General features: G+C 41.8%; 1 protein-coding gene across 2 annotated transcripts in view; it reads right to left on the bottom strand.

Annotated features, from left to right (window-relative positions):
• Positions 1-23,794, bottom strand: part of UNC13C (unc-13 homolog C) — a 1,328,864-nt gene that overhangs the window by 291,781 nt on the left and 1,013,289 nt on the right. For both annotated transcript variants that reach the window (XM_086958316.1, XM_086958317.1), the window contains exons 19-21: positions 13,811-13,907; positions 13,552-13,695; positions 8,344-8,421 (exon numbers count right to left, since the gene is read on the bottom strand). In XM_086958316.1, coding sequence (XP_086814442.1) covers positions 8,344-8,421; positions 13,552-13,695; positions 13,811-13,907 — 319 coding nt within the window. The remainder of the gene's footprint in view (positions 1-8,343; positions 8,422-13,551; positions 13,696-13,810; positions 13,908-23,794) is intronic.

Below are 23,794 nucleotides of genomic sequence, written 5' to 3'. Positions count from 1 at the left end.
GCAGGTTGGACCCGATTAGAGGTTTCCTAGTAGTAAAAATGCTTCAGCCGACCAAGGCAATCCGCTGTATATGAAGAAGTCTTTACAAAGTCAGATAGGCATTGGGTGAGCTACAACTAAAGCCATTGGTTTTGGCAGGAAAAGCTCAGAGCAGGAGAAATGTTAATTGTGCACCCACGGATGTCTCCTTGACGGATGAGTGCTTGTTGTGCGGTTGCCCATTTAAGATTTTTTCTTTCGGACTTAGCTTCTTCTCAGGAGCGCAGAATCTTTCAGTGGGGCAGGGCGGCAGCTGTGTCAGAGGCTGACTTCTATGAGCCCGGATACCTTCTTGCTGAGCATCCTCTAAAACAAGTTTGCTGCTGTGGGGAAGCTCCGAGAAGGAGACATCTGATTTCTTAGCCTAGCAAGGTCACACCTTGGGAGGATAGGCTGGGGTGATTTCTCCTGGTCTCAGGGAGGTCTGGAAGTCCAAATATTTTCTATTTCTCCTGTTTTTAGGAGCGGAAAGAGAAGTGCAATGAGATGGTGAAAAGAGTCCCAGGATCTCAGGAGCAGCACTTGTCAAGATACATCCCAGCTGAGACACCAGCAGGGTCCAGGTCTCTTGAGGGTTTTGGTAGCCATGTGGCCACTTAGGAGGACAGCAAGCTGACTTTTGTAATCCATGTTTTTGTCCTGGGTACATGAGGGAGCAGATCCACTCCTTTCGGTGTCCTCTCAGGTCACAAAAAGCATATCCAGACATTTTCTGTTCTTATGCAGGTTCAAAAGATGTTTTGAAGAGGGTGCCTAGGGATCCCACATTTATGACTCGCACTAGCTAGTGTATTGGTATGACTCTTGGCCCTTTCCTAACCAATGGGGTAAAACTTTTCTGGGGTAACTGTAACCATTTTTGTAGCAGTTCCTGTTTGCCTTATCGCACAACCCCACAGTGCTCCTCACTCTCAAAATCCAAGATGAAAAAATCCTTCTTTCCTTGTGCTGAACCTGTGTGCCCACCCAGCGGTATCGCCAGTGTAATGAGCAGTGCTCTCCTCCTTTGTCATTTCAAACTAGTTCTGGCATCAGCCGTCTGCCTCACTGGTTTGGTGATTGGTTTACTGAGAGGACAGAAGCTAGGCCCTTTTCAGGTGGCACCTACCACTTGCTTGTGACAGGTAAATCCCTTTGAAGTAAATTAAGTTCTTGAGTACACCCCAACTACTCTTCGGCTAGGGGAAGAGAAAACACCTCCCATACCCAAGCTTTTGTCTCTCCTCTGGGAGCAATTTTCCCACCTCATCTGCTTCTATTTTATTGTAACTGTCCTTGTCTTCCGCTATCATTTTTTGGGCTTCTAGAGTGCTCTGCCAGTTACTACATTTTAGCCAGTTTCTGAGGCTGCAATTCTGCAGAGCCTTATTTAGTTACACCGTTGAGTCTAGCTGGGATTCCGCAATGGAGCATTTGCCGCTGTGACGTTTTATTAATCCAGTGTTCTATGATTCTATTGGGGATGAGCTTCTGGTTTCCTTTGAGGTGTGTGTGCATTGAGTCTGGGTTCAGTTGTTCTGTGCCTATTCAGTCATTAACCTTGTAAAGACTCTTCACAACAACTCAAACTGTGGTGCTTTACCTCATTTTTACGACACCTTGGGGCATATTACCAACAACTAGCGATAATTATCGCTATGTTGGCTTAGCGGCAATATTATTATCGCCGAGCTCCGCTGATTTTTATCGCAGATAAACCTTGCTATTATCAAGGTTTATCTCAAAAGCGATAAAAATCGGCCGAAATGCATGAAAATCGCAGAAAAGTCAGCGATATTCATGCATTACTGAGCTAATGCTCTTAGGCATGTTATCCACCTACCATTGGATAACTTGGCTAAGAACTGCTCTGGGCAGGCGTTAGCTTTTGGAGATATTCGCGCTTAGCGCAAATATTTCCAAAAGTAGGTAATAGGAGAGAGCGATGTTAGCCACTGTTTCCAGTCGCTAACATCTTGGCACGCCCACTATGCATGTCATTAGCGATAAATGTCGCTGACATGCAAAGCGGGCCCCAAGATGATCGCTATCTCCTACTAGCTGTCGCTAACTGGTGTTAGCAACAGCTAGGTAATAGGGCGATAAAATTATCGCCGCTTTAGCGGGAAAAATTCCCGCTAAAGCGGCGATAAGGCCCTTGGTAATATGCTCCCTTGTTACTTATAATTGGAGTCATCAGCATCAGGATGGCCTCTCAATAGTTTTTTGAGTTGGAGCTGAGAAGGATAAATTATTGTCCATAGAATGTTTGAATTTCTGTGCTCTCTCTGTTTGTAGTTTTGAAACACAATCAGTGAAGTAGTGTGGCTCACTGGTTAGAGGCGGCAGACCCGAGAGCAGAGGACGGCCCGGGACCAGGGTTCGATTCCCGGCGCGGCAGGTTTCTGGACCAGGGTCAGCGGACTCGATAATTCTCTCGCCTCGGTGCCCACTCTGATCAGCGATCACACTCGGCAACTCTGGGCATTAGCTTGCCTCATCTTCACTAACGGCCCCACCAGACCGCCGGGGATGCTTGGTCTCACCCTGGAGATACCCATTAAGGGACCATCTCTCAGGGAAGCCAGGAACGGTTTCGCAGCGGTCGAAGCGCCTTGGGACCCTACGGGTAAGTAGTGCGCTATATAAATGCCTATACATTACATTTACAATCAGCACTGGGGAGGTTAGTTTTGCTTATGTAAAATGGGTTAGTTCTGTGCCTTTGGTGTTATGCTTATGTCTGTCTGTTCCTTTTTCCAATTTTCAAATTTAGTTTGGGAGTTGGTCTTGTGCTTTCTGATCTCATTGTGTCTGATAGACTGCAGGGATTTACCTGGGAGCGGTTGCTTTGGTCCGTGTGGAAAGCCCCCAGGCAGTCGAGTTAGGACTAGTTGGAATGAGTGTTTTACTGTTAGTTCCAAGATTACCAGGGGAAACAGGCACTGCAATTTGTGGGAGAGTATTTAATTAAATATGCTCTCTCCATAGCATATCACCCCATTAACTATACTTTTATGTTTTGTGTGCGTATTGATTTATTTTTTTACGGTACCGTAATCGTCCCCGCATACAAAGCATACTCATGTTCCTTAGGGAGCTTAGGACTACTAAAGCACTGCCCCCCCTTTTATTGCTTTGGTAGCGGTGACCTCGGATGTCCTTAGCTCAGCTGTACCCTCAAGTCTTAGACTGAACCCCTGGGTAACACTTGTTAGCACTTATAGATGGATAATAATGAGGAAGAAAGTGGCAGCAGTTCTGCAGACACAAGCCACACTGGTTCCTAGGCCAGCCACTTCCTCATACCTCTGACCTCAACCCCGTGCTGCAGCACTAATCCTTGACACATCTGTTGCTCCTGGGAATCGTTTGATTAGTTTGTGTACCGTATCCCTCTGCTGGGCTATCCCAGCAACTTCATGGACCTTGTTTGCCCCAAGAGCATACCGGAGGCAGTCCTCGCAGCCAGCCGCGGTCGGTAGCAGCAGTACCTGCCGGGGGATGATGTGGGGAGGGGGAGGGGAAGAGTGGGGGGTAGAAAACTATGGATTACAGAGCTTTACAGGTAAGTAAAGATATAAATAAATAAAAACAAATTTCTTTGCGTGCACTGCATCCCCAAATGAAATTCGTTTTATTTATTTATATGTTTGCTTACCTTCAAACCTCCGTAATCCATAGTCTATAACCCCTCACCCTTCCCCTCCCCCTCCCCACGTCACCGCCCGGCAGTTACTCCCACTACCGACCGTGGCTGCTCGCAGCCCTCGCTGCTGTTGTTCCAGGCTCTCAGTGCCTTCCTTGGAGTGGTGGTGGTGCCCTGAGCAGGGCAGGGGCACCCCTTGGATTCCTCGCTGCCTCCCTGCTGCTTGTCTTCTCGCTTCTCCTCCTCTTACTGATTTCGTGCTGCTGCTCCTGATTGCGTCACTATTATTTACAAAGATATTCAGGAAAAATAATGTATTTATTTAATACAAAGTGATGATTAGTTTCACAAGGAAGACGAAGCACATCAACTGTGTTATGCAGACTGGAAGATCTCCAACTTAACTTTGTGTATACCATGTGACACTCATTAGATCTATTATGAACACTACCTCCTCCCCGGAACTCTTACTAAGGTGTGAACCCACAGACGTTTATGGAGTGGACATCCACCAATCTACTGCTTCTGGCCTCCTTCAAATGACCCTCTACATCCCCTTTGAAGGAAGGGAGGGCAGGAAACTCCCACAGGATCGGCCACATTAGAGGGTACGGAAAAGGAGAAGGGTGCTGTTTACACTGAAAATATTTCCCCTTTTGGCTTTAGAAAACATATACTTTTGTTTTTGCTCATATAAAAATTGTCTCTAGTTGGCATTGGTATTCACCTTTGTCCAAATAGGGACCCTTACTTCTAAGTCAGGATAAGGGGATTACACTCCTTAATAACCCCTGCTCACCCCCTTAGTAGCATGGCACGAGCAGACAGGCTTATCTCAGAGGCAGTGTGTTAAGCATTTGTGAATATACACAGTAATACAGTGATAACACTACAGATGGACACAACACAGGTTTTATAAAAATAAGTGTTCTTTATATAGACTTAAACACAAGACCACAAATGACAAAAATCCACAATACTACATTTAAGATTACTTAAAAGCTGATTAAAGTCTCTTAGTTCAAGTTGTTGGTAGATGCGACAAAGTTCTCAAAAAAGTACCTGGATGCGGGACGCAAAGTAAACAAAAGGACTCGCAGAAGGGGAGATGCGTCCGTTCCGTCACCCGGGGGAATGGTTGCGTCCTTCCTCAATGCTTGCGCAGACTAGGGGACTGGTCATGAGCCAGACCGGTGCGGAGGTGATGCGTAGATTCTCGGCCTGCGGGCCCGATGCGGCACGCAAGATGGCACCTTGATGCGATGCGACGATCCAGTTGCGATGCAAAAAGATAGCGCCCTTGATGCGGCGATGTGATGACGATGCAATGACGCCCTGGCAGCCTTGCAACGACTCTGTACTTTGGACCCACAACAGGCTCTGCGACGTGCTTCTCCGGTGATACGCTGACGACTCTCTCGATGTGTCGTGCTTCTCCGGCGACGCGACAGCAGACAGCTTTGATAAACACACGCTTCTAGGGAGATGCGACGAAGGCTTGCTTCTGCGGCGATGCGACGATTTCAGCTGCGGCGGTGACACGCCTCCTCTCAATGCGTCGCGCTTCCAGCTCCCAGCGGCAGGCAAGTGACTGGAGTCAGAATTCCCAGCAAGGAAATTCAGGAGGGAGCTGGAGGTGAAGTCTTTTGGCCCTGAGACTTCAGCAGGAGGCAAGCACAGTTCAAGCCCTTGGAGAATATTCTGTAGATAAATGAAAGCCCTTAAAAGTTCCTTCTCCCTTCCCTTGGCAATGTAGCAACCACTGCAGGCCAACACAGCAAACAGCACACTGGCAGACAGGCAGTCCAAACTCCTGCAGCTTCCTTGGTTCTTCTCCTTGGCAGAAAGGTTTCTTGTTCCAGAAGTGATCTAAAGTCTGTGGGACTGGGTCCCAATATTTATACCCCAAAATCATTTGTTCTCTGAAGGCAGAGAGGCCTCTGCCTAGTTCAAACCAGTTCCTGAGCACTGTGTTTACATGACTCTTCTCTTTCTTTCACAGTGCAGGGCAGAAACATCAGATGCCCCACAGGAGGTGGAGCCAGCACAGGGAAGGGAAGATGCAGCTCTGGAGCACTCTGTTGACATGATTCCTCCTCTTCTTTCACAGTGCAGGGCAGGGACATCAGACAAGCCACAGGGGGTGGAACCAGCATTGTAGAGGGAAGGCTCAGCCCTATTCAGATCCCAGGTGCAACTCCCCCCTCCCATCTGGGTGCTGATCTCTCTATTCACCACTGGGCTGCCCCAGCCTATCTCCTGGAATTCCCCAGCACTGTCACACACAAACCCATACAAGGAATACACAAGTCAGCAGAGGCGGGCTCAAATGGTTAGGCAAGCAAATACCTGCTTTCTAAAAGTGGTATTTGCAAACACAAAATATTAAAATAAACTTTACTAAAAGATGTATTTTATTATTCTGAGTTCAGGCATACTACACTCGATTTTCTACCATGTTCCCTGAGTCAGTTAGGATTGTAGGAATGTAACAAGCTTAACTGCCCATTCTGACCTATGAGAACAGGTAGCCTTCAATAGTAAGAAACGAAAATGGCTGTAATTCACTATTAGAACATGCAACACACACCAGAGCATGTCCTACCTCATAATTACAATGCACCCTGCCCTTGGGCCTACCATAGGGGTGTCTAATATAAAGCACAGGGAAGGTTTAGGGACTGGCAAGTGGGTGCACTTGGCCAAGTCGACATGGTAGTCACAGACTACACACAGGCCTTGCAATGGCAGGCCTGAGACACACTTTACAAGATGTTTCTGTGGGTGGCACAATCAGTGCTGCAAGCCCGCCAGCAGCATTTGCTCTACAAGCTCTGGGCACACATGGTGCACTGTACTAGGGGCTGACAGTAGCTCAAATAACCCAATCATAGAATAACCAATTAGTATCTCAATTTAACATAGGGAGCACTTGCACTGTGGCACTGATCAGCAGTGGCTCAGGGCCCAAAGCATACAATCAGCAAAAACATATCAAAAAAGAGGAGGCAATCCATCAAAAATGGAAGGTAGACTCACGCCAATGATGTCAGGTCTAACAGTGCCCATTTTGAATTTGGTTTAGAGTTAATATGTTGATGTCCTTTATACCACTACTTACACAAGACTATTGCATGGAATCATGTAGTCCTGGACACTAGTCAGAAACAAAATTCACAATGTGGGAATAAATGATGCATCTCATAACCTCCTTCCGAACACCCCATAATGTGTGAGGATGCTCTGTTTACGTTACTACCATGGATACCAGCCGGTTGCAGGGCCAAAGCCTTAAACATTTCCAGAATGAAAAAGGCTCTGAGAGCTATTTGTGAACAATCATAAATATTCTGAGTTTAATGTTAGTCACAAACTGAAATGCTAACCATGTCTTTAAACACCCACTTCGTACATTTGCCTGGGAGCTTCATAATTTGATAATTACATGGAATTTAACCTTAAGTACCCTTTGGTCATTACTTAACACATTTAAATTCTTCCATTTTTGTCTATAAGGATAGTTTTAGGTCCTGTAGGTTGGCAGTGTAGACAGAATCATGGTGCCCATCTATGCTGTCGTAAACCACTTCAGACTGGCTCAAAAGAAATTGCACAAGATTTCATCTGTTTAACCAAAGGTTCTCACAGACCTCCTTTTATTGTACAAGGTACATCACCATGAAGAAGTGACATCACACATATTTAGTATTTGTTTTACGTTTTGCATACCCCAAACCGTGAGCCACTTTTAAAATATGTCTTTACATAAACGTTACGTATTGATAGCATGTGGAAAAGACAAGCAAAAAGAGCATGAAAAGAACGGTAGCAAACACTGCATTAAGAATGAAATATCAAAGTAACAGACTTATTTAGAGTGATGGTGGGTTTATATTGCAAAGTATTGAATGGCGGAATAAGCTTTTTAAGCAGATGGAAACATGAAACTGGTAGCCTAACTTCAACTGTCAGTCAAGCCATTTAATAGATAGTCCGTGAGCCCAGTGAGTAAAGTCACTACTTTGAATTGTGTTTTACTGCGTCTGTCTTTCTATAGCTCAAGGGGCAGGGTTGGACTGGGGAACCAAAAGTGGCGCTGGCAAAAATGCTCAACACAGGCCCGCTGCCGCCTTCTTCTCACCGAATTTCTTTCCCTCCTTCCACTTTCTCTTTCTCTTCTCTTCTCTTCTCTTCTATCGCTTTTTTCCTAACTTCCTCCTCCTTCCGTCTCTTTCTCTAGGTCTTGAAACTCCTATATGCCTGCTGCAATGACACTCATGGAGCAGGGAAATGGAACAAAGGCACCAGGGGCGGCCCTGTGCTTTCAAAATAGTACTTCAAGGGCTCCAGCCTACAAGGAAAATGCCTGGTGGAATAAAAGGCCTGTCTGGCCATGTCAGCAGGAGAAGGCTAGGGCCTGTCAGAACAATTGTGTCACTAAGTAAGGGCATGTCTTCCGTTTATGAACATGTGAAAGCAGTTTGTTATACAAGAAGTATATGGGCATTGCTGTTACTTTTACTTCTTCACAAAAAAGACTTCATTAAACCATGTGATCGAAGCCGCTGGAAATGAAAAACATTGATCCTGAATCAATATAATGCACTAGGACACTTCACGATACTCGTCTACGTATAAAAAAGATTTCTTTCAACAACAGTAATCATTTTACTTACCACATTTTCTTTCCCACAGTATGAACTGAAATCTTTAGAGATGATTGCCGCATACTGAATAAGCACCTTATTGATAGTCTAGAAGCAAACAAACATTTGCATTGTGATACTTTTGCATTTCAGCTGTGAAATATCAAAATAGTTCTATGCAATCAATAGGTTTACATGACTGATCTAATGTTTGTTGTTCAAGATAATAGCATATTCAGATATGGCAAAGTTAACTGTATGTAACTGGGTTATTAGTTGGGAGGGAGAGAAGCCAATCCAAATAATAAAAACAATTCTTTTAAGGGTGAGCCACAAAAAAACACCAAATAAACCTGCTCCTAACCCTCTGGCAGCTCTGCACAAAATCAGTCAGAAACCTATGAAGTATTTATGAAGTTCACAAACAGTAATAAAGGGAAACTGCAATACCAGAAAAATCCCAAACCAAGTTGCTGCTGTTGCAAGGAGCCTGCTCTAGGTTATGAGAAGTCCAGAACTTTTAGATTTTCATCTGGAGTCTAGTTCTTGCAGTTTTCACGTTTGAGGAATACACCCTGATAGTAGCGAAGAGTCTAGAACTAGATACCTCTTGGGGGTCAGAACTCATTCCACAGCAGCAGGGTCTGGTTAGTGCTCACTCCCACGTCGTAGAGGGGCATACTGTCTAGTGCAGGGAGGATTTTTCTGGATTTAGAGGATACCTCACAACTTTTGAAATTTAACACACTCAAGGTATATAGGATAAGGACATAGGTTGAAGATAGTGGTGAAGCTCATGAAGATTTGTATTTCTTTTGTCTAGGACAGAAGTACAACTGGGACTGAGTGACGAATCCAGCGCCTAGACTATATTGAACATTCAGCCCTGAGAAAGTTGTGGGGCACACCCCAATACGACGAAACACGTTATGGCTCTAAGGCTAAAAACGATGTAGAGGCCAGCCCGACGAGAAATAAAAAAGACCACCAAAATATACAGTGTGTTATAGAATATACGTTTGTGTACTCTGACATTTAATTTAGTGTGTGCTTGAGGCTGGAAGATCCAGTCCTATCCTAAACTGCCATAGGACCAAAATGTGTTCTGTGGAGCTCTGGGTGAGGTGCTACTTTTGTTTAACTCCCTAGCCAGTGGGGGTAGATTCCTGACGAATGGGCAAAACTTCCCAGAGGCCAACCAAAATCTTTCTGGCCATGGGATGAGCTTGTGACTCATTGAGATAATGAGCAGTTCCCTCCCAATATACCACTCTAAAATAGATCTGGGGCATCCACTGAAACTAAACCCTAGAGGCTATAGTCTCTTTTAGGATCAAAAGACCCCTCTCCTTCTTGCTTTTCTGATCACTAACCTCTAAAAGTACATTTACTTTTTGGGAAAGTGTCTACTTTACGGCAACTCTGCATCAACCATAAAATCTTGAATCCGATAGGTTGTCATTACCTTTTGCCCCTGAATAAATGGTACCATCCTATTAAATGTCTTAGTGGCAGTGCTGACTGTGATCCCTAAGATAAAACAAGCATGTTTGGGTTGCCGTTCCTTCTGCTATTTGACCACAAAGTTATGGAACTCCCTCCCTCCTGAGCTGAGACTAGAATGCCCTCTTACCACATTCTGAAACAACTCAAAAATTGACTTTTTTAGACAACTGTCATAGCACTGGATCCATTGCAGAAATCTTATGGTCAATGGAAGCATAGTGCGGGGACACTCCGGATGGAGAAACCATGCGCTTTATAAAAACCCTTAACATAACATAGCACAACATAACAAATATATCTTCACTATTGAATCGAATGTTTAATAGCTATTAAAAACAGGGGTTGGACTGTCTCTGTAGCTTACTCCAAACCCAGTATACAAATTTAACATATTAACTGTACTTTACCTGCTTCTTCATAGAACGAGCTTCTGCTCTAACAATGAAAATAGCTTTTGGGGGCTAGTCACTGTAAGAATATGCAAATTATATATTCTTACATGTTCTATTTAAATACAATGCACACTGTCTTGTGGGCTAGAAGGGGTGGCCTAGATAAAATTTTAAAGTAAGGTTTTCCTTCTGTCTGCATGTTTTAAAGGTTGCAGTAGACCGACAATGCACGTAGGTCTAATACCATTCAGTCAATATTTAAATTCCATACCATTAGTTCAGAAGCCAAAACTTTAAAAAAAAAACCACTTCAAACAACTAGGCACCCTTAAATACTCTGCACTGCGGAGTATGCAGGGGTTCTAAGTGGTATTTGGCTGCAATATTTTCTTAGGCAAAATGCATCCGTGCATCTCTTAAGAAAATAGAAGCAAATGACTACTTGGCCCAGTTGCAGAATCAGGATACATTTTAATCTAATTCTGTGTGACTCCACAGAATCAAACATGCCACCCCTAAATTTAAGTTGCTTTGCATTTATTTGTGCACTACAGATATCATATAAATATCTAAGGGTAATCTGATGAAGCTAAATTAAGAACCCCATTATCCATTCTTCAATGTCATCATCTTTTGCACTAGGTAACATCTTTAAAATGGAGAATGGAGCTAGTGAATCCTAGGAAAGTAATTCACATTTGTCTGAATATTGACAGGTCTAACTACACTATCTACACTATCCACACATTGTACGCCACACCTACACAAATAGTTTTTATGCATATATGCATTTATTATAAGAGATTTCTGAAAGTTAATCGCCATTAAATGTATCTGTCTGTTCATAATGGATCTATGCAGATTTGAAAAATGGTTATACTTAAGTTTGTTCAAAAAGACCAAATGAAATTCAATTAAAATGTGGTTACCATATAATACATAAGGATCCACGTCCCACACATATCTAGTTACATAACTGATAGAAAGTAATTTTTTAATTTGTAAAGGATGAACACAAGTACCAATGAAACTCTGCTCAACCCCTGATAGCTATTGCACAAATGGCAGAAAAGCCAATTAAAAAAACATTCTCAGCAAACGAAAAAAAAAGAAACATTTAAAAATCTAAAAATATTAAAATCAGATGGGGGAACCTTAAATTATAATGTTAAAAATGTCAGGGCAAAAATGGCTAGAAAATATAGCGAGCCCCTGAAAAATATCAATTTGCAGTTGTCAGAACCCAGGTACAAATGCTTTCAGTCACAATGGAGGAACACAAAAGAAGGTTGGTAAGGCAACAATTTTAACTTCTGAATGAATAATTATCAAAAGTCTGATTATTCTAGTAGTGCTTGGTCCTAGGCGGATGAGGAGGGTCCTTCAAAGCCCGGAGAAAGGTGGATTTCGCATCTGCTGTTGGACCTTCATTGAAGGGAAGGATTAGCCACATGCCTCTGGTCTCAGGTTTCACCTTCTGGCTCATTCACGTTTTTAGGTTCTCAAAATCCTCCAGAATAACAAGGCTTAAAGATGTTGATGAACAGAGCACCAAGAGGCTGGATACCTTTACTGCAATTGAACCCATTTTAACAGTAGCAAATTGCTACAAACCAGACAAATCTGTTTTTTTTTCTCCAGCAGTTTTCCCAAAACATAGCACCTTATTACAGTCCTTTGGAGGTGGACAAAAAGGCTAAGTCCCATTTTCGTTACCTAATAGGGAAGTTCCACCATGCCATTCCTTCAGCCCTCTGGCCAGGTTACTAGTCACCAAGTCTTTCTCGAGCAAGGGTCTTGCAGAGTTCAATCATCTGTGTTCATTAATTACTCCCATATTAGGTCAAAGAACATCTTTCCCCTGCTATAATTGGAACCAGAGACTTTAGGCAAGCTGTAGAAATCAATTGGAGAAGATCGTCTCTGTCTCATTTTGTATCCCCAAGTGAAAATGGCCAATCCTTGTTAAGTGGCCCGTTGTGGACAATAACCCTGACCTTCCTGGTCCTTGCAGCGACTATACTGTCCACTGGAAAGCAGGCTCATTAGCTCCAGACAGTCATGTGTATTGGTAAATCTAGGGGTGAGATGAGTAGCAGAACTGGTTTTGCACTAGTTTGTGGTCAGGCAGCACAAAGTGCATTTTTAAAAAAGTTAAATTTCCACTAAATGTTACTAGAATTTGATTTACCTATTTACATTATATCTTTTTTTAAACTGTGTGGCAAAGAAATTGAATCTCGTTGATTGCATTTTCCAAGACAAAGAAGAACAGGATTTAAGTGCCTAAATTTGTCTAGGGACGTTCGTGGAGAATTTAACTAAATTTGGATAGTTAGACAGTTGGACAGCTTTTGGACATTTAATCAATGTGAAGTCACAAGATTCTAAACATACAGTATGTCACTTTTTGAATGCAAAAAGCACAAAACTACATGGCTCTTAAGGTATGTTTTGGGGGTAATTCATTAACATATAAGGATAGTTTTTTTTACATCGAAATAGCAAAGATACTTTCCCTCTTCATACACATAGCAATGTTTCTAAACTGCAGCCCAGCCAGAGTACTGTGATGCTCTTGGCAGTCATATCTTTTTGCCACATATGTGAATGTTGTAAATAAACACTGCAGTCGACATATGTTAGTTGACCAAAATTGTTTTAACACTTTTAAAAGCTCAATTTTTGTGCCAGTGGCACTGCATGGCAGTATCACAGTGCAGAGAGCCCTAATACAAAAAAGTAAAAAAAAAAAAAGCAAAAACTCTGTCGCAGACCGTGCCGAAAAGGCTCTAATATCTTACAGACAAGTGGATGAGGCACATGGGACAGAAAGAGTAGGCAATTGCAATATTTTTACCAACGTGGGCTTCATATTATAAAATACTGGAAAACCAGGGTTAAAATAATTCTAAAATTTTCTTAACCATATGTAAGATGCTCACTGTTTACAATGCACAAACATAATGTACGTGAATACTGCACTCAAAAGAATGTGCACTACTCCACATGTACTGTAAATATGCCTGTTAAAGGAATACGTGTTACTGACCAAAGAATTAACATTAACAGAATTCTTTCCAGTACTAAATGGATTGACGTGTTGTCAATGCATTATGGCATAACATAATTATTGAACGGTCTAGCGCCGAGACGCCTTAGGGTATTCGTCGCGCTCAATAAATGTCATAAATAAAATAAAAAAAAAAAATAAATAACAAATTGTGATGCTAGCTCTGCCTCAAAAAAGTGAGTATCTACGCTTATGAAAAATGCTTTTGAAATTCTGGTCCTCCCACAAAATAGGTGAATAAGGAGCGCTTACATAATCGTATCTTACCTTTGAAAATCTTCTCATTAAGTGAGAAAGTGCCTCAGGATTTGGACACTCAAGTTTCTTGATGATTTCAAAGCTTTGATTGAGTTGTGTGAAGACGTCAACCACAGAGCAAGAAAACAGAGCATGTTCGGAGGTTGGCTGGAACTAGATTTGAGAAAAGAGAGTATCAGAAATGCATATTTAAATATATTTACAGTCAGGCATTGTAGCAGTTATTACACTTATTAACAGTAAATTAAAGTCTTTTGAAGAGACTTACTCCATCTTTTTTATCTCTTCCAAGGGCTCCATGTAGAAACTCCATTGAAACATCTTCATTTTCATCTAACCACTGAATGACAAAAGGCTCAAACCACCTGTAACAAGAATGACAGCATTCTATATTTTTGTACCACAAACAAAATATCTGATTAATTACCTGCTCAAAGTGTTAATGTATAAGCTTTAACCCTCTCTATTTGTGCATCATTAAAATTAGCTCATTCATGACGTTGTGCGTACTCAGATCTATATAAATAATGCCTTTATGTTAATAATAATTTAGCATGTACTCATATTTTATTGGGTTAAGCTTTCAAAAACGCACTTCTAATTAATTTTACTTAATTTAGAATTTTTCTGGTGAGTAGTTGTTTTCTTTGTTCACACATTTAAACACAAACTGTTAAGTCTTAGCTACAGTTAGAGCTGTATAATGGCAGGACTTATTTTCTCCAATATGTTACCTATAGATAAACTAAAGAGTGAGTCACCTGTGGACATTATTGGGTAGTTTATTTGTCAATCACACTTTCCTACTCCTTAGTCTATAGGTTGCCTCCTTATGTTGTGCTTTTTCTGCCTAAGTGCAGTGAGTTTTCATGATTATATGACTAGATGCATTTCATTATTTCTCTGCATACTTGAGAGGACTTTTTATAATCTGCCTTAACCTCTTAAGCACTGAGGGGCATATTATCAACAACTGGCGATATTTATCGCTAAGTAATCTTAGCGAAAGTTTTTTTATCGCCGCGCCAGATTTTATCGCAGAGATAACGTGCTATTAGCAACGTGTATCTCCATAGCGATAAAATATCCGGCGATTGCGGTGAAATGCGTGAATATCGCTGGAAATTCAGCGATATTCAGGCATTATCGCTAATAGGAACTTAACCTGAATATCCACCTCCCATTGGATATACAGGTTAAGAAGTGATCTGAACAGGCGTTAGGATTTGGAAATATTCGCACTTAGCGTGAATATTTTAATCGCTATGCCTGTATTGATAATAGGCGATAGCGATGTTAGCAACTGCTTTCAGTCGCTAACAGGTTGGGTACGCCCACTTTGCATGTCATTAGCAATAAATAACGCTGACATGCAAAGCGGGCCCCACACCGCTCGCTATCACCTAAAAGCTGTCGCTAACTGGTGTTAGCGACAGCTTGCTAAAAGGGCGATGAAATTATCGCCACTTTGGGGCCGAAAACGGCCGCAAAAGCGGCGATAATTTCATTTCGCCTGCCTTGGTAATATGCCCCTGAGTGTTTTTTCTTCCTTAGTGTAAGGCCTTTTTTTTTAATTAGGGACAGTTTATGCTCATCTTACGCAACATACTTTTCACTAAAGATATTTGTCACAAATGTGTGTCCTTTCTTTCAAACGTTGCAGATTCTAAAGCACAGATCCCCAATTATTTATACAGTGAGAGCTACTTTTGGTCATTTAAAAAGTTGTGAGCTACTGCCTGTTATAGAGATTCAATAAATGCACACAGAAGCAAAATAATTAAACCCTGCCCTTAGAGTACCCTCTTTGATTCTACATGGAGCAGACAGTAATAATGGCACAGGAGCTGTATTTGGGGTCTCTGACAATCCATTTTGTCCCTTTGATCTTAAGACAGTGAAAGGAAGAAAGAGAGAAAACACAAGAGGAAAAGAAAGGAACATAGAGGAAAAAAGGAGCAGAAAAAGAAAGAGAAATAATGATGGAAAATAAACAGAGAAAAGAGCAACATAAAAGAGATGAAGGAGTAAAGACATTAAGAAAAAAATGGAAGGAGGAGAATAGTAAAAGCCAGTGAAAGAAACACATGAAAGGAGAAGAGGACAGAACTGATAAGGAAGAAATAAAGAAAGAAATAGCTCAATCGAGAAAGAGGATAAAAGAGCACAATAGAAAGAGACAATGTTAAAAGGATGGGAACAAATGCACGGAAAGGGAAGACATGGTGAAACGGAGAGTAATGAAGGAAGAAATGAGAAAAAGAAAGAAACATTTTCAATACATAAATGCAACAAGTAAAAGATATAGACAAAGAAAAAATAACAGCGAAAGAAGGATGAAGACTGAAACAAGATAAGACTAAAACAAAGGAGAAAAAGAAGAAAGGAAAAACAGAGAAAGAAAGAGAAAGAAAGAGATAGGACAACAAGAAAAAAAGTAGAGACAGAGAAATCAAGAAAGAACGGAGAAGGGAAATATAAATAGAAAAAGGAGAAAGAAAAAGGAGAAATAATGAAAGAAAGATGAACAAATTAGGGAGGAGAAGTTGAGACAAAAGAAAAGAAGAAAAGGGGAGAAGAATGAAGTAAGAAAGAAGGAGGAGGAAAATGGAGACATAGGAGAAAGTAGAGGTACAAATGAGACAGAGTAGAGAACATATCACAAGTGAAATAAAGACAAGAATAAAAAAAAGAGACTGAAAAATATGCACAACAAAGTGGGAGGGAAAGAAAGACATCGGGAAAGTAAGAAGTAGTGCAAAAAGATATGGAGAAAGAAGGAGAAAAGAAGAGGTAAAGCAAAAAAGAAGGAATAAAATAAATTGAAGAGGGAAAGAAAGACAAGAAAGTAAGCTAGAAGGAAAGAGATTGAAGTTAAACTGTTTGGGGCCTTCAGTTTCCCAAACAGGGATAACATCCCATTTAGCACAGCCAAGGAAATCACATAGATAGTACTCCGCTTGCTTCCTCTCATAGTACCTATACAGGGATAAATAACTAGTTTGAACCCTCTAGTGGAGTACTAATGGCTATCCAGGTCAATACTAGATCCGTGATCAAACATAAGTACGAGTTTGAATGTCTGATGCAGACATGTAACCCAGATTTGGTCTTCCTAACGGAAACATAAGCCACAGCCATTTCCGATCCAGATTGGATCGTGGCATTGCCAGCTGTATATGTACTATCCTGTAGACCCAGTATGGGACTAAAAGGTGGCGGTATAGCCGTTATGTACAGGTCTTGGCTTAAAGTTACCTTTGAGGCCTCCCTATTGCCGGGGGCAGAAGCCATGACTTTTAATATTAAATTGGGTAACACTGTATCTTTCCCTGACCTACTTCTTAATATACAGCCTGGCCCAAACCCGCATTTGCTCAAGGTCTACATACTTTTATGGAATCCAGTCTGGACTCCCCAACCTTTATGATACTGGGGGATTTTAACTTTCATTTAGAGTGTAACAAGAATGCAGACATGTTTATGCTACTTGACAATCTTTAGGGCTATGGTCTAACACATATAGTCAAGAAACCCACACACAAGGCTCAGCACACGCTGAATGGGATTTTTACTAACAGTCCTTCTATCACGGTGAACAAAGTATTTCCTTTAGCCTGGACTGATCATATAGTGATTTTCTTTAACCTGTTTGATCCACCCATTCAATCCCCTCAGTTAGACAACCTCCCCCTGACTAAAGTAAGATCCTGGTGCAAAATCAGAAAAAGTGCTTTAATAGAGATACTTGACAATAGTACTCCAATCCTAGACACGGACACTAACACTAACAAGGGGGCTGATAGTTACGACAACTGAATCACGTCAGCAATGAATCAGCTGGCCCCAGAACGAATGATTAAACAATAGAGAAACAAATTCTTTGCCCCTGGTATAACGCATAGCTTAAAGTTCTAAAATCTAAGTGTAGACTCTCAGAGCATGCATGGAGGACTGAACATAGCGAGCAAGAAAAATCTACCTACAAACGTGCACTAACTGAATAAAAGGAAGTCATTAAAAGACCCAAAAAGATCTATTACATATGTAAAATTGAGGGGGCAAAAAACTCTTCAAAACACCTTTTCAAGGTCATCGCCGCCTTGTCCAAAATGCAACAGGAGAAAAAGTTTGCTCCTGTTAAGGAGCTCTGTGACAAAATGGCCAATTTCTTCCAGCCCAAGGTTCAAACAATATATATGAACTGGCTGGGAGGATCCCTGCCCCCACTGCCTCTTTTTTTTACAAATAATGGAGAATTTTTCCTCATCTACCAGGAAGAGCCAGTTGTCCAGTTTCTGTTTTTCACCTCTATCTACGGACAAAGTCAATGATCTGCTACTAGCCACAAAATCAGGGTCCCCAATAGGTCCCTGTCTTCGCGATATAATACATCTGGATTTGGGTAAGATCAGTATTTTACTAACCACACTTCTGAACAATTTTATTAGGACAGGCATTTTCTCTGATTCCTGGAAGAGAGCCTGTATTAGACCCATCCTAAACAAACCCTCCCTAGACGCTTTCAAGGAGTAGAACTTACGTCCGATTTCATGTTGACCCATAGCAGCCAAAATTCTTGAGAAATCCATTTATCAAGAGTAAACCGGCTACCTTAAAGACAATGTCCTCCTAGATTCTACTCAACATGGCTTCTGTCCGCGCTATTCCACAGAATCAGTATTAATCATGACCACTGAAGAAATCCGCATGCGGATCGATGAGGGGAGGGGGTAGAGTTGTCCTGGTCCTACATGACCTATCAGCCGCGTTTGATATGGTGAATCACACGGTGCTTACGCAACGGTTGGAGGCAATAGGAATCAAGGAGGCCGCTCTAACTCTCCTCACCTCATTCCTGACTGCAGGAGAAGAGAATGTGTGCTGGGACAATTTTAAATCTGAGAGCTTTTCTTTACCCTGTGGAGTCCCCCAAGGCTCACACTACTTAATATCTATGTTATGCCTTTGGCCAAACTGATTAGGCACCAGGGTTTTTCGTTAGTGTCATAAGCTGATGATGCTCAGATTGTTATTTCCATTTTCTCAAGCAGAGACACAGTGTCTTGAGCACATTATGGAATGGATACCTAACAACTACCTGAAAATGAACACAGATATAACGGAGGTCATGGAATTCAGAAATGGACCTGCAATTTGGAGTCAATCTTGGTGGCCAGTAGTGGCAGGGGTATGTCCAGTGATAAAAGTGAGAAACCTGGGTTTTCTCTGTGATGTCAAGGTAAATTTCTCAGGACAGATCAATCTTGTGACCTCATCCTGCTTCTTTTTACTAAAAAAATATTCCATAAAATCCTGCCTTTCATTCCACTAGACCTTAGAAAAACGATAGTATGTGCATTCATTCTTTCCCGAATTGACTATTGTAACAGCATGTATTTAGGCATTGACAAGCATTAACTGTTGAAACTGCAATCACTCCAAAATGCTGCTGCTTAATGTTCCTAAATACCACCACATTTCTGGCAGCATCGGGAAGCTCCACTGGCTCCCAGTTAGGCAGCGCATCCAGTTTTAGGTGCTCGGCCTGCTTCAGAAAGCACTCTACGGTGGAGGGCCATTTGATCTACAGAAACTTTTTCAGTGGTACACCCCCCATTGGAATCTTAGGTCAGCCTGTAAAGCCTGGTCCCAGGTTCCTAATATCAACAATGCAAGATAGGTAGGCAGATGCCTCGCTTGTCGAGCTTCAAAGCTCTGGAATGAGCTACCGACCCACATTAGGCTTCAACCTACCAGACCTCTGTTCAGGAAAATGGTCAAGACCTGTCTATTTCTCACTTAGGAATGTTCTGGTACTCCCTATGCATTTGTTTACATTTCTACACAAACCATTGCGCCAAGACGCCTCGGCATTTGTACGCTCTATAAATCCTTTAAACACTCACTTACTTACTTACTAGGAGAGTCAAGAAAGAAAGGATAAAAATAAGTAAAAAAGAAGATTTAGGAAGAGGATAGGTTGCATCATCCAGCGCCGTCAGCTTTTAGCTCCACAAAAAAATGGGCACAGTTTTTAAAATAGCTGTCTTATCAAGTGGGCAAGTGGATATTCTCAAGCCTGTGGACAGACAATTATCCTGTGTGAGCTACTACTAGCTCATGATCAACCCATTGGAGACCCCAGTTCTAAAGGTATCAAGGGTTTGTAGATTCCCTTCGAGGGGTTTAGTTTCATTTTGAAAAATGGGCTTAGAATGCTGTCCAAGACAGTGTGCCTTCTCCCATAAAATAACATTAACAAAATGATTCCCATGATCGGTGCATCCTCTTCACAACTTTCACGAACAGGCAGAGCTGAAATAACCTTTTCTCAAGACAGGTTTTGCAATTTTGTAAGTGGTATTTATATTGAGGTTTCCACCTGCTTTCAATTTGTGGTCAAAGAGGTATGAAACCCATGGAAGAACCCAGAAAGATCTACATTTTGGAAATGTAAATAATAATCTGAATTCAGCAAGGGGCCATTTGTGTAGATCGGTCTTGTATTTCCCAAAGAAACTAGCCAGTGGAATCAAAAACTAATGGAAGCAGTAAGTACAAATTAGAAATAGATGATAAGGTTTTCATCGGTAATGTCTGACCCTGATGTCCAACTGACTCGAACCAGAAGACATTGAGCCTTTTTTCTTGAAACCAGGACACTCACTGCCCACTTTTACTGAAGGCTGTCGACGTCGGAAGGTAACTCATCTGAGATAATCCTGGTCCTTATAACCAACATGTGCACCATTGCAGTCGGCCTAAAGGCACGCCCTTGAGACAGTCAAATGCAACTAGATGACAGTGGTTGGCATGCTTTTTGATGTTATTTTCAATTACAATCATGAAAATTCATATCTTCAGTTCCCTTTATCAGATTTTTGTTGTTTTGCAGTAATTTTGTGCATTAGTATATTCACTATTTTTATAAATTGGAGTAGGGTTTATATTATATTGACCTACATTTTTTTTTGTACTGTTTTGGTACTTCTAAATGATTTGCACATTATCCTACATTAGACCTGTCTACTCTGTTTAATATACTGAAACCTTTACTGGGCCTAACAAGAAAAGGGACACACCATCCACGCCAACTAATCTACTGCAGAGAGCAGTCGGGCTTAAATTAAAAGACAATGTGTAAAGTATTTGTGCAACACTTAAAATAATAAAAGAATGAAAACACCTCACAAAAAGATACCACACCTGGTTAGGAAAATAGAGCCTAATTTAATAAACAAAACAAGACAAAAATGACAAAGATCAGCTAAGTATAACTGGAGTTATGAACTTTTATAAAATAAACTGAAATGCAGTGCTTGAAAGTATAGCGCACCAACAAGACTATTTGGTCAGGCTAGACCGGTTCAAATCCAGAAACTCAGGCCGTCCACGATGGAGCGCAGGTCAGATACAGGTACCATGTTTGGGCTGCAGAAAAGTATCTTAGTTGCATTGGTAATGGAGCTGAGCTACTAGAAGCAAAGAGGGGATGCATCGTCATCCAACCGCAGGCTAAAGGCAATGTGTTGCCGCTGAGGCATGCAAAGTTGAAGATGGATTGCAACTGGAAGCGATGCACTATATATTCGGTGATGCAATGTCCACGATCCTCACAGCAGTGGCAATGCGTCATCGTCAAGGGAGAGGCACCGGTTCAAAGTGTTGCAACAGCTTTGATGCATAGATTTGTACTGCACCACCCCCTTTTGTAAATAGATTTGTACTGCAGCAGCACTTTATACCAACATCAATGGATACAGGATTGGATTGGCACCACTTGGCAAGGCAAGTCACTCAGATGGGACATTTCAGTTCCTTGGCAGATTATTTGGAAGTATTTGATGTCCTTTAGACTTCAAAAGAAGAGGCTTCATTTCGGTTGTTGGTTGGTGAGATACAGGTCCAGTTATTCTCACTCTAAGGCAAGGAGGGCAGCAGGCAGCAGGTCAGCACAGTAGAGGAGTCCAGCAGAGGAGTAGTCCAGCACAGTGGCAGTCCTTTCAGCAATACAGCAGTCCTTCTTATTTACAGAGTAGTCACAGATCCAGAAGTGTACTGAAGTGGTGGTGGTGAGGTCCAGTAGTTATCTCCAGTCATGTCTTTGAAGTGGGGAGACTTCAAAGAGATGCCTTTAAAGTGCACATTGTCTCTACCTTTACTGCCCTAGCTCCAGCCTCACTACAGGGGGGATGCAGCCCTTTGTGTGGTGACCAGCCGCGGCCGGTAATGGGAGTACCTGCTGGGCGGTGGCGTGGGGAGGGGGAGGGGCAGGGTGCGGGGTAGTAATGTATGGATTATGGAGTTTAACAGGTAAGTAAACATTTAAATAAATAAAACGAATTTCGTTGCGCGCACTGCATTGCATTTGGTGATGCAGTGCACGCTACGAAATTTAATTTATTTATTTATATGTTTACTTACCTGTAAAGCTCCGTAATCCATACATTACTACCCCCCACCCTGCCCCTCCCCCTCCCCACATCACCGCCCGGCAGGTACTCCCACTACCAGCCGCGTCTGGTGGTGACAGGGCACAGCCTATCCATGAGTGTCAGCTCATCCCTCCCCTCCAGCCCAAGATGGCCTATCAGTCACACCTAAGCTCTCTTTGTGTGTGGCTGTCTAGATGGAAAGCACCACGTTCAGCTGTCACCCACTCCAGATGTGTATTCAGAGACAGACAGAAGACGTAGGAAAATGCCAACTTTCTAAAAGACCAAGAAAAACATGTTCTTGGAGGAATGATTTTTGTTCAATTACAACATATGTTGGTCACTCGATCCAATCATGTAAACCAAAGTATGAAACAGGTGTTGCTAATACAGAGTTTTGCATGTGTTAAAACGTATCATACATTGAATACAGTAAACACATTACATGGACAAAGGCACCATGGACAAAAAAAACAGTGACTCCATTCAAATGATCACATTAATAATATTATCTGGATCTGCGGGAAGCATAATGTTCTCTTAACCATGTAGGTTAATGAATCCTGAGTTGCCAATGCTTTTCTATTCATTACCGTCATGATGTGAACTGCAGAGTGATACAATTATATAATTCTGGTTACAGAGGTGGACCCGTCGACATTTGGGTCTATTATGGCCAAACGGTCCCCGAGAAAATCATCAGGACTCAGTGTTGTAAATGTTCAGCAAGAGGACAGCACCTCGATGGACTAGAGAACAAACAATGAGTGTCTGCAGCAACACGCCACAAAGCATCTTGTGTGGCACTTACCCCCAGTGAGACACCACCAAAAACTGCCACAACGCTTAGTATACCAAAGGTGCCTAAAATGTCAATCAAACAGCAATCACGAAAAGAACTCACCATCCACCGAGGTAAAAAAAGCTTAGTTAAGCCCCCTGAAACATGCATGTCAGATCCCCTTCAAACATGTAATGGAATATAAAATGGATTAAAAACTAACACGAAAGGTATTAAATAATATTACCTTTTTTTCTGTGCCCAAAGCTCTCAAGTACTAGAGGAAAGGAGCAACACACAAACAAATGAAAGGTCTGAACATATACGGATCTACTGCCATTTTAAAGTATATACAGAAAAACACAAAAAGAGCCAAGTATTACTCAATGCACTCTATATGTCGGGTGAATATAGCTGAAAAGACCGCAAACAGACCACAACATCTATGAGCCAAAATGCCAAAGAGATACATGAAGAAACATTCACACTTCTTTCGGTAATTGTGATACTAATCCACAACTGGGTGCTATCAATGTCTGCATTGGATCACTGCCGCACTCTACAGCTGCTCCCAAGGACACTAAAAGACGCATGCAGAGGGGCCCGGGACCTATCCCTTCCAGATCACATTATACAAGAGGCGAAACGGGGGCTATATTAGAACTTTAAAAGTACACAGAGGATCGTATTATCCACACGAAGGGGAAACAACCATGAAGCCCCACCAAAATATACATCGACCACGCACATGTAAAGATTGCATAATAGTAACAGGGGGCGCTCAGTATCAATACATTATGTAGTCAGTGTAATTACAGAAAAAAAGGAGTTGTCACCTATACAAGCTAATACAACAAGGGGAGAATAGCCCACCAGTCACATATAATCAGGGAATGCTCAGGATAAACAAAAAAAAAAGAACTGATACCTGTACATATCGTCTAAAGTGTATGCAATCTAATAACCGTTTGAGAGTCACACAAATAGGAATCCATTTAAAAAAAAATAGTGTGAAAAATGCTCAGTCTTAAAA

The sequence above is a fragment of the Lissotriton vulgaris genome, chromosome 2_1 (genome assembly GCF_964263255.1).
Source record: "Lissotriton vulgaris chromosome 2_1, aLisVul1.2, whole genome shotgun sequence".
NCBI lineage: Eukaryota > Metazoa > Chordata > Amphibia > Caudata > Salamandridae > Lissotriton > Lissotriton vulgaris.
The sequence above is the reverse complement of the archived record's forward strand: the minus strand, read 5'-3'. Positions and strand labels throughout refer to the sequence as shown.